Source organism: Dipodomys merriami, unplaced genomic scaffold (genome assembly GCF_024711535.1).
Source record: "Dipodomys merriami isolate MVZ:Mamm:240054 unplaced genomic scaffold, mDipMer1.0.p SCAF_44, whole genome shotgun sequence".
NCBI lineage: Eukaryota > Metazoa > Chordata > Mammalia > Rodentia > Heteromyidae > Dipodomys > Dipodomys merriami.
The window spans coordinates 488,535-500,755 of NW_027206002.1; the positions used below are offsets into that span (position 1 = coordinate 488,535).

At 38.5% G+C, this 12,221-nt stretch overlaps 1 protein-coding gene across 2 annotated transcripts in view; it reads right to left on the reverse strand.

The window, feature by feature from the left end:
• The window catches only part of Fnip1 (folliculin interacting protein 1), an 85,689-nt gene that overhangs the window by 21,463 nt on the left and 52,005 nt on the right, over positions 1–12,221 (reverse strand). The window contains exons 7-11 of one of the 2 annotated variants that reach the window (XM_069993684.1): positions 11,012–11,095; positions 8,808–8,879; positions 6,674–6,809; positions 3,748–3,949; positions 204–289 (exon numbers count right to left, since the gene is read on the reverse strand). In XM_069993684.1, coding sequence (XP_069849785.1) covers positions 204–289; positions 3,748–3,949; positions 6,674–6,809; positions 8,808–8,879; positions 11,012–11,095 — 580 coding nt within the window. The remainder of the gene's footprint in view (positions 1–203; positions 290–3,747; positions 3,950–6,673; positions 6,810–8,807; positions 8,880–11,011; positions 11,096–12,221) is intronic. The other variant, XM_069993685.1, reaches the window with a different exon arrangement.

Sequence of the window (12,221 nt, forward strand, 5' to 3'; positions counted from 1 at the left end):
TCATATAACTATGGGACAAAGATATTTAAAAGAACTGCAATCCAAGCACTTGGAAAGCTGAAGCAAAAGAATTACAAATTCAAGGTTAGGCTGGGCTCAATAAAGCATGGAGGAGGAGAGAGAAATTTGAAGAACTACATTTTATTAGAGTTAAGTACATCGTAAAACAACTCTGCATTTATAGGAAAGTGGGAAATAAGTACCTGAATTCATTTAGGGCATCAACGATGCGATTATATGCCAAACTCCTCTGGCTAGCATCAGCAGATCTCCGGCTCATTTTCATAGCCTTAAAAATAATTGTTACATAGTTAACTCTTAAATCAATTATGGTCAAAACATGGGGGAAAAAATAAAAATAATCACCCTATATGATGCTATAACAGTATTATCCAGAACAAAATAAAAAATTCTGATACACATATTTACAGTGACTTTTAAAAAAAACTTCCAAATTTCCAACTGCTAAATCCCTTACTGGGTAAGTTAGTACATACCTATAATCCCAGTTACTAAGGAGGAACAAGTAAGAGAATTTTGGTCCAAGGCCAGGCCTGGGAAAATACAGTATTGCTCACCCCACCCCACCCTGCACCTAAATAAATAAAAGCAAATACTGGGCAGGAAATGTAGGTTAGAAATAGAACACATAAAGCCTTGGGTTATATCTAGCAGAAAGCAAGGAAGAGAGAGGAAGGAAGGAGGATTTTTATACTTTACTTTTTCAAAGGTAATTTAATTTTTTAGCATTCTTTTCATAAATACAAATCAATTAAATTTGTCTAAGAAACATACATTGAAGAGAAAATAGCATTACTTTGAGCCAGAAACAGAGTTTTGTATGGTTTAGAAGTGAAATTTTATTTTTATTTTTTTATGTGTTACAGACTTGCAACTTACAAAGCAGTTAATGTTTATAAAATTTAGTGCTTAGATTCAGTTTTATCAACATTTAAAAATTATTATAGTTCTCAAAAAGAAGAGATTTCAAGACTGGAAATATGACAGTGGTAGAGTGCCTGCCTAGCATGCATGAAGCCCTAGATTCCATTCCTCAGTACCACACACACAGAAAAAGCCGGAAGTGGTGCTGTGGCTCAAGTGGCAGAGTGTTGGCCTTCAGCAAAAGAAGCTCAGAGACAGAGCCAAGCCCTGAATTCAAGCCCCAGGACTAGAGATTTCAAAATAATTGCCAAGGTGCTTAGAAACGAGCTTTTACTAAAGAAAGTAAGTGGCTTTGTAAGCAAGTCATGGAAAGAAACTTCTTTAGATGGTCCAATGTAAACTAAATTTTATCATTAATTAACTCCTAAAGAACATTTTAAATTAAATTTAAATCCTATTCATTTATTTAAAAATAGTTTTATCTTTCAATTTTAATTAAAAAATAATATACTGAATCTGAACAATATCTAAACAAAGCTAAGAATAATGCATATTTTAGATTACAGAATGATCAAAGCACTCCGCATAAAAACACTTAAAAACACTTTAAAAAGTTTATGGTGCCGGGCTGGGAAGGTGGCTCAGTGGTAGAGCGCTTGCCTTGCATGCATGAGGCCCTGGGTTTGATTCCGCAGCACCACATAAGCAGAAAAAAAAAAAAAAAAAAAAGCTGGAAGTGGCGCTGTGGCTCAAGTGGTAGAGCGCTAGCCCTGAGCTGACAAGCTGAGGGACAGCGCCCAGGCCCAGAGTTCAGGCCCACGACCAGACCCCCCCCAAAAAAAGTTTATGGTGCCTAAAGAGTTTTATACAGAGCTCATTTCTCTTAAGTAACTCAAAATGTTTCAATCACAGGACTATTTAAGTGTGATAACTTGGACAACAATAGTCAACTGCAAAAAATGTTACTGGGCTGGGAATGTGGCTTAGTGGTAGAGTGCTTGCCTAGCATGCATGAAGCCCTGGGTTCAATTCATCAGTACCACATACACAGAAAAGGCCAGAATTGTTGCTATGGCACTCAACTGGTAGAGCACTAGCCTTGAGCAAAAAGAGCCTCAGGGACAGTGCCCAGGCCCTGAGTTCAAGCCCCCGCCCCCCCTGAAAAAAAAAAATAAAGAAATGTACTCTTTAGCTGACTTACATAAGTTACATTATCTTTATAATAACAATTAAAAATTAAAAGAAAAGAAAATGTTATCAGCATCTAATTTTAAAAATGAATATGGCCTTTACTCATTTGTTTAATATAAAAATATTGTTAATGAGTTAATTTGCTTTTTGACAGGTTTAATGTCTTCTCTAGAGGCAGATGAACATTAGTTATTACTGAGTTACACAGGTAACCCTCCTGCAGCCTGAGACTTTCTAGTTTTCAGTGTTGGTACTGGGGCTTTAGCTCAGGGCCCTGTGCTCATGCTTAGCTTCTTCACTCAAGGCTAGCAACTCTTAACACTTGAGCATTCCAGCCATTCTACCACACTTCCACTTCCAGCTTTTTTGCTGGTTAACGAAAAGAGTCACTTGGATTTGTCTGCCTGGGTTGGCTTCAAGCCATGATCCTCCGATCTCAGCCTTCTGAGTAGCCAGGATTACAGGCATGAACCATCCGCTCCCTACTTTCTTCTTGAAACACTTTCCATGGCTCCCCTAAGAAAATCCTCATGTTTCCTCCTAGCTAAATGGCCAATCCTTTTACCCATTTCCTTTTGCTCATTCTTTTTTATCTCCTCAAGCCCTAGTTACTGAAATACTTAACAATGTACTCCGAGTATTTCCTTTCCTCTCGTTATCTCATTCAGTTTCATGCCCTTAAATATCACCTCTCATCTAAATTCTAGGATCATAAAAATAAGTGGATATGCAGGAGGCATTTCAAAATAAACCTACTGATGTTTCCATCAAACTGTTTCCATCTGTAATCTTCCTCAGTTTAGTACTGACACCACTCTTATTAATGCCGATCTCAGCCATTCTCTCTCATATATCCCACTTTACATCTATCAGCTAATTCTATTTGCTCTATGGATAAAATATAGAAGTTCTATCACAGAAACTAGTTTTAGTATTCACTGGCTCTTACCCATAATGCTATAGTAGTCTCCCAACTAGTTCTATGACATCTAACTTTGCTCCTAGAAATCTATCCTCAACCAGCATGAGTAGTAGTAATCCTTATCAATAATGGGATTTCCCCATTCCACTGGGTTCTCACCCTTCTTAAGAATAAATGCCAGCACTTTCTCAATTATATCCCACAAGAGCCATTTTGACCTCCTTAACGTTTTATAAGCAGATTTATTCCCGGCATTGGGCATTTTCCTTTGTCTCAAACATTTTCTCTGTAATTCCTCTAGCTGACCCTCCATACATTCTTTATCATCTTATTGGTGGTCTTCTTGATGACACTGTAAGTATTAATAATTTTTTTCCAAAATACTTAACATAACTTTCATTTTTCTTTACAATAGTTAGTATCATCTAAAACAATACATACCCATCTATTTGCTATTCTATAAAGCCAGGAATTTTGCTTGTTTACAACTTCTCTTTGGTTACTACAATAGTCCTTCTGTATTACAGAGCCCTCAACATCTTCGTTCATGAATAAATGAGTAAATGGCCTTAAATCTTTTATCCAATTGTAAGAGCTTATATAAAGATTGAATCTATTTGCATCTCCCAGACCATTTTGAAAAGCACCTGTTAATTTTTCTTCTAAGTCAATAAAAATGTTTATTCAGAAAAATAACACACAAAGGAAAAGATTAAAATTAATCTTTTACAAGTATAAGTAACACTTACCTGTTCTATTGCACTCTTTAATTTGTTCATATGGCTTTCAAAGAGAGGAAAATGTGAAAAAAAGAATTCATTAAATTTGTTATTTTCATCTTCATCTTTCGATAATGAAAAGATTACCCCAATTGCAATCTTCTTTTTCCTCACAATTCCTGGGTTAGGACCACAGCTTTCATCTGACAGATTAAAGCTTTCTTCTATGGACCTTAAAAAGAAATGTATTTTTGGTTTAAAAAATTTGCAATTCAAGCTTCTTACTAAATATACATGAGCTAAAAATTGTCTTTTTTGTCAAATACATGTATATCTTTAATTTTAATTGTATAATTAAGAAATTCTACTAGCTGTTTATTCTTGCCCACGTTTTATAAGAAAGCTTACTAGAAAGTCAGATTGAGATGGCTGGGCACAGGTGGCTCATGCCTGTAATCCTAGCTACTCAGGAGGCTAAGATTTGAGGATCACGGTACAAAGCCAGCTGGGGCAGGAAAGGGATGACTCTTATCTCCAATAAACCACTAGAAAACTGAAGTGGCTCTGTGGCTCAAGCGGTAGAGTGCTCACCTTGAGCCGAAGAACTTAGGGACAGCGCACAGGCCCAGAGTTCAAGCCCCATGACTGACCAAAAAAAAAAGAAAAAAAGAAAAAAGAAAGTCAGATTGAGAATACTTAAGGTTTAGCTAAGACTGGCATAATCTATTCACTGTTCTAAGATCTACTTGTCTCCCCAAAGTAAAATGAAGGAAGAAAGAAGAAAGGACAGGAATAAATAAGAAAACATGATGCTTTCTTATCTACATCTGTACCTAATACACACTTAAAAAAAAAAAAATGTTTTATCAAAACCAACATGAAACACCAAGAAATCAAAACCATCTTTCATATGGTATATGGAAGATCAAAACATAAAACTCTTTTTTTTGGGGGGGGGTCCGGTCGTGGGGCCTTGAACTTTGGGCCTGGGCGCTGTCCCTCAGCTCTTCAGCTCAAGGCTAGCGCTCTACCACTTGAGCCACAGCGCCACTTCCGGCTTTTTTCTTTTTGCTTATGTGGTGCTGAGGAATCGAACCCAGGGCCTCAGGCATGCAAAGCAAGCACTCTACCACTGAGCCACCTTCCCAGCCCCAAAACATAAAACTCTTAAGAAGAAAACAAAAGAGAAAAGCTTCATGACAATTGATTTAGCAATGGTTTCTCAAACAGAAAAGATACAGGTTCAAAGCTACCCCAGGCAAGAAAGTCGCTGAGGCTCTCCAATTAACCAACACAAATCCAGAAGTGGTGCTGTGGCTCAACGTGATAAAACAATAGCCTTGAGTGGAAAAAGCTCAAGGATAGCACCCAGGCCTTGAGTTCATGCCCCCTGACCAACAAAAGAAAAAATTAGCTACTTTGTTCTATATAAAATTTTTGTAATTCAAAGGATATTATCAATAGAAAGAAAGGCAATCCAAGGAATGGGCTAAAATATTTACACAATATATGCTAAAGAATATCTAAATTGTATAAAAGAATTTTTACAGTTTAACAAAACAAATGTGATTTTAAAATGGGTAAAGGGCTTAAACAGACATTTCTCTAAGGATGATGGCTAATAAGCACTCTAAGAGATCATGAGGAAAATGTAAACCAAACTATAATGACAAATGACATCAATATCCATTAGAATGTAGCTCAGTGGTAGAGCGCTTGTCTAGCATAATCAAGGCCCTGGGTTTGATCCCCAGGACTATAACACAAAACAGTTAACATGTTTTGAGGAGAATGCAAAAAGTAGAACTTCCATCGTGGTGGCAATGTAAAATCATGCAGTCAATGTAGAGAGACATATGACAGACTAAAGAACAGAATTAGAAAGCCAGGCACCAGTGGCCCACGCCAGTAATCCTAGCTACTCAGGAGGCTGACACTTGAGGATCATGGTTCAAAGCCAGCCCCAGCAGGAAAGTCTGTGAAACTCTTATCTCCAATTAAACACCAGAAAACTAGAAGTGGAGCTGTGGCTCAAAGTGGTAGAACATAACAGCCTTGAGCTTAAGAGCTGAGGGAGAGCACCCACAAAAAGGAAAGGAAAAGACAAGAAAAGAATTAGGAAAGACAAAAAATAATTACCTTCTCACCCAGAAACTCCATTTCTAGATATACATCCACAGAATGAATGTCAAGGACTAAAACCAGTATGTGTATACCCATACTCATAGTAACATTATTCACAGTAGCAAACAGTAGAAGCAACCTACTAGTCTACAGAAGATGAATGGATTTTTTTTTCCTGGTTGTGGCCTGTGCGTTATCCCTGAGCTTTGTGCTCAAGGCTAGAGCTCTACCACTTAAGCCATGGTGACATTTCCAGTTTTTGAGTGGTTAATTTTCTCCCATGGCCAGCTTCAAATGGTGATCCTCCCATCTCAGGCTCCTGAGTAGCTAGGATTACAGGTGTGAGCTACCAGAAGCCCAGCTAGATGAATGGATTTTAAAAAGTACTTCTAATAAAACGCTATTTAGCCATAAAAAGGAATGAATTTCTGACACATGCTACAAAATGGATGAACCCTGTAGTTGTTATTAAAGGAAAATAAGCCAGTCACAGAAGGCCAAGTACTGCCTGATTCTATTTACTATGGTAGCTAGAGCAGTCGAATTTGTGCCGATAAATACAGAATAATGGTTGCAAGAAAAGGAAAGATGGGGGCTGGGAAGGTGGCTCAGTGGTAGAGCTCTTGCCTTGCATGCATGAGGCCCTGGGTTCGACTCCTCAGCACCACATAAGCAAAAAGAAAAAAGCCAGAAGTGGCGCTGTGGCTCAAGTGGTAGAGCGCTAGCCTTGAGCTGAAGAGCTGAGGGACAGCGCCCAGGCCCAGAGTTCAGGCCCCATGACTGGACCCAAAAAAAAAGAAACTATTCGATCTTGCTTAAAACTCTCACTTACCATCTAGGAAATACCCCATTTTCCAAACTTGTTGTTTGGCTTCGTCGCCAACGCCTCTGGTAACTGCTGGCACAACTTCGAGTAAGTGAGGAGTTTGGGGAGGGAAACGGGGTGATAAGCAAGCTGCTGAGTGATGCTGTTAAAGTCAGAAAAAAAGTATAATGTGTAAGTCCATGATGAAGCATATGACAAATTTCTTTTTAACAAGTTTCAAAGTTAGAAGATTCAAATTTTTCAGTTTTGCTTCAAGGTCTCTCTTTCAAATTTTCCATTAAAAAATCCCAATTCTTTGAAGATGTTCTATGACAAAAACAAAACAAAATATATATCTGTGTCACATATGTTTATGTGTATTTAAGACAAACAGAAAGCTGGGCACTGGTGGCTCACGCCTGTAATCCTAGCTACTCAGGAGGCTGAGATCTGAGGATCGAGATTCAAAGCCAACCTGGGCAGGAAAGTCCATGAGACCCCTGTCTCCAATAAACCACTAGAAAACCGGAAGTGGCACTGTAGCTCAAGTGGTAGAGCGCTCGCCTTGAGCTGAAGAGCTATACTATCACAAAAAAACACAATTCCTTTAAATGGCCCACATGAATTACTTTAGCGCAGGTGCACAGATATTTTTAACCAAGTCTTCCAATTCATACAGAAGAAAATATAGAAAAAATATTTTATCATCTCCCAAATCTCGGATGAAATGGAAACTATATTCCTACCACTTATTCTTTGAATAAACTTAGGGTTCTATTGTACTACATGGCAACCATAGTAAATGATGACATATTATACGCTTGTGCAATGTGAGAAGAGACAGTGGTCTCACCACAAAAATGGAGACTGAGGTAATTACATGGGTGTGTGTGTGTGTGTGTGTGTGTGTGTGTGTGTGTGTGTGTGTGTGTGTGTGTGTGTGTGTGTGTGTGTGTGTGTGTGTGTGTGTGTGTGTGTGTGTGTGTGTGTGTGTGTGTCCAATATGCAAATATATGCTAATTAGCTAGATTCATCCATTCATTGTACAGTGCACATTTATTCACCATGTTGTACAAGTGACTTTTTGGTGGGTTTTAGGATTGAACTCAGCGCCTGGATGTTGTCTTTGAGCTTTTTCATTCAAGGCATTCAAAGCATTCTACCACGTTGAGTCACAGCACCACCTCCAGTTTTCTGGTGGTTGATTGGAGATAAAAGTCTCAGGGACTTTACTGCCTGGGCTGGAAACATGATCCTCACATCTCAGGGTCCTTAGTAGCTAGGATTACAGGCCTGAGCCACTGGCATCCAGCTTGTACAGGTGATTTGTTAGGTAGTGATTTTTAATTTTGTTTTTATCAAATACAAAAGCTTAAGCCATTTGCTAAGTCAAATCAGCCTTTGGGAATACTCCAATCATCTCAAAATCATTTCTCTACTGCTCATCTATGGAATATAACCCATGTGATTAATATAATCCACTAAGATTAATCTTGCCATCTACAAACTGAATCAGAATGAATTTAGAGAGCAGAGTTGTACAATTTCACATTCATATTTAACATTATTCCAAAACTGACTCCATCTTTCACTTAGCACCCTCCCTAGGGTCAACAAAGCTAAGTCAATCTTCTCTATACCATTACCTGGATAATTGCTATTTATTTCTCAACATACAATTCAAGCATCCTGCCTCTATAAATCATTGTTTGTACCCTGTACCCCTTGGGCCAAGTTAGGTCCTCTTTTTCTAAACGTCTTGCACAGGATCTATCACTGGTATAAATAATGTGGCTAGTATCGATATGAAAAATTCTGTACACAGAATTAGATGGCAAAGGCAGGGCTTAAAAATATCAGCACAGGTAAGTGCTGGTGGCTCACACCTGTAATCCTAGCTACTCAGGAGACTGAGATCTGAGGATAAAGTTCAAAGCTAGCCTGAGCAGAAATGCCATTGAGACTCTTAGCTCCAATGAACCACCAGAAAACTGGAAGTGGCACTGTGGCTCTAGTGGTAGAGTGCTCGTCTTCAGCTGAAGAGCTGAGGGACAGCACCCAGGCCCAGAGTTCAAGCCCCAGGACTGACAAAAAAAAAAAAATCAGTGCAGATAACAGTAATATCATAAAAATCTGGATTCACTCATGAACCTGACATTACCAGAACGTGCTATGCCACTGTCTCTGTCTTCATTCAGCTCTCTTCCAGGCATGTCCATTGGATTGCTGTGAACTGTAAATCAGAAAATAAAATTGTCAGTTACAAAATAAAACTGTATTCAAGCAAATGTTGTTCCTTTTAAATTGTAAAGTGAATCATGCTCATCTCACTGCATTCCTTCATTTTTTTTTCAGTAGCATGGCACCAACCCAGCACTAAGAGCTAGAACTCAGTTGAACAAGCTTCAAGACCTAGTGAAGAAATAATATACAGTAGGAAAATAATCTATAGTATCTAAAGAAACCAGGGGAAGCCAGGCACCTGTGGCTCGCGCCTGTAATCTTAGCTACTGGGGAGGTTGAGATCTGAGGATCGCAGTTCAAAGCCAGCCTGGGCAGGAAAGTCTGTGAGACTCACAAACCAGAAGTGGCGCTGTGGCTCAAGTGGTAGAGTACTAGTCTTGAGCTGAAGAGCTGAGGGACAGCGCCCAGGCCCAGAGTTCAAGCCTCAGGACTGGCAAAAATACACACAAAAAAAAGAGGTAAAAAATTCATATTCACATTCAATGACATAGAAAGAGACTCACAAAATACTATTAAAAGAAAAATGAATTAAAACAATATGAATCTCATTCACATCTTACTGTGGTTCATTCTACCGATTATGCCTATATCAATATTTAGAGGCATAATAAATAAAAATAAAATTTATTAATTAAAACAAGCAAGCAGCCAGATATGGTGGTTCCAGCCTATAATCTCAGCACTTTGGAAGCTGAGACAGGAGGATCTGAGGTTTGAGAACAGTTGGGGAACATAGGAAGACCTTGTTTTAAAAAAAAGATAAGGTAGTCAGGCACTAGTGGCTCATGCCTGTAATCCTAGCTACTAAGGAGGCTGAATCTGATATTCATAGTTCAAAGCCAGCCCAGGCAGGAAAGTCCAATAAACCACCAGAAAAGTGGCACTGTCGCTCAAGTGGTAGAGAACTCACCTTGAGCTGAAGAGCTCTGAGTTCAAGCCCCAGGAATGACCAAAAAAAAAAAAAAAAAAAAAAAAAAAGATGAGGAGGCTGGGAATGTGGCTTAGTGGTAGAGTGCTTGCTTAGCATGCATGAAGCCCTGGGTTCAATTCCTTAGTAGCACATAAACAGAAAAAAGCCAGAAGGTGGTGCTGTGGCTCAAGTGATAAAGTGCTAGACTTGAACAAGGAGCTCAGGGATAGTGCCTAGGCCCTGAGTGCAAGTACTAGGACTGCCAAAAAATAAAAATAAGGGCTTAAATTGATGATAATTTAAGAACAATAATGACTTGTGCTCACATTCTGATTTAATTTCCATCAGAAAGTTATGCTCAAGCCAGGTGCCAGTGGCTCACTCCTATAATCCTAGCTACGTAGGAGGCTAAGATCTGAGGATCGTGGTTCAAAGCCAGCCTGGGCAGAAAAGCCCGTCAGACTCTTACTCCCATTAACCACCAGAAAACCGGAAGTGGTGTTGTGGTTCAAGTGGTAGAGTACGGTAGAGTGCTAGCCTTCAGGTGAAGGGCTCAAGGATGGCACCCAGGCCCAGAGTTCTAGTCCTAAAATGGACAAAAAAACATACATATACATATATATATATATATATATGAAAAAAGAAAGTTATGTTCACTATCTATGTGTGAAAATATGGAATAGGACTAGAGTCACACACTGTGTGATCAAAAAATTTAATCATATTAACAATTATACAAGTCTTTCATTCCAGAGCTTGTTCATCTAAATCTTAGCTCCATGAAAAAATCAATCTGATAGGATAATGAAGATCTGAAATTTTCAGTGATTATAAGACATAGGGCATTTTCTGCAATTGGTGAACTATAGTACAAAAGCTACTTAGCCATGGAAACAAGACAGTATCAGATTTAAAATATAAGTAGTATAGCTAGATACTAAACTATATCCTAGTGTTTAGATTTGAAAGTTAAAATCGTTATGAGGAAAAAAATGACAAACTTTCATTCAAGTGTCAATTCCATGGATAATTTATCCAGTAGGAAAGAATGAAGTTACTATACTTTGCAAGCATTGCTTTTAAAAACAAACAAACAAAAAAACAAACTACCACCTCTCAACTATATTCTCTACTCTCTTGTTTCCACAGCTTAACTACACTCTAGCCACTAGGGCACACCAACTAGACTACCCACACAGCACATTGCAAACCTGCAAAGAAAGAGGCGCTCCTGATCAGACGGAGCGGACCCTGCTCAGAGAATGCCCGCCTAGGGCTGCAGAACTGTGAAAGACCTACATGGCAAAAACGTAAAATACACATAAAAGAGAGGGTTGTTAGAGAAGCCACAATGCATCTGGGAAAAGTGAGGTAAGGCAGCACAAAAGCAGACCAAACAGATATGGAGGAAAACTTTTAACCTAAATAAGAGTAACTCAAGTTTCCCTTTGTGGGAAAAAAAAAAAAAGTGGTTTCCATTTTGGTCATGGTGTGTATCAAACAATAACTACAATCCATTTAGTATAATACAGATATGCTTCTGCTACAGAAGGTAAAATTATTTTAAATGTTCAATCTTTTCTAAGGTAAAGCAATGTTTTCAAACACCCCAAAAAGCATCATACTGGTAACACTGATAATTAGGCAGCTGCCAAAGAAGACATTTGTATTACAGCATTCCCTGCACCTGCCAAAAGAACTCCATAATACTTAGCACAAGAACAAGGAGTAAATACAACAAGGACTCTTACTGACAAATAAGCACAAAAATTGTTTTCTAACCCAATGGTAAAACCAGAAAAACAATACAAAACAATACTCCTACACCAAGAGTCAGCTGCTATGAAAGCATCAGAAATTTCAAGTGTGTAGAAAAAGTAGCTGCCATATAGGAGATAATAGCAGTCTGAAAATCCCGAAAGAGCATTACAGCCTTTATGTAAGCAGGTGGGCAACCTGTAAGCTATATTTAATCAGGCAGTCTAGTCATGTATAAGTTTTATACCTACAACAGACTAGGAGCCTCACCTGTTTGAAAAACTGACAAAGCATTTCTCAAATTGCAAATACATTATTTTTCTCCAACAAGAATTTTGACTGCATTTGTAGCAATCCTTTCATGTCTCTATGGTCAGCTCTTCCTTCCATTGTCCGTGCCTTACTTTCTCTGGCTATTTCAAAACTTAACTTCTTTGTAATCCTTTACCCATTTTTTTCTTCGCTCTCAGCATAGGAGAGTATGTATATAGTTTCCTACAGTGGGTACAGGCTTATAAGAACACATGCAGAAATCCCAGATTGGAAACTTCCATTTCCTACCACTTTACCTCCAAAGTTAGTCCAATGCTTTACCCCTCTTTGCCTCCTGTGCCTAAGGAGTTCTAGGATATGCTAGAACTCACTCAATAACGAACCTTTGGA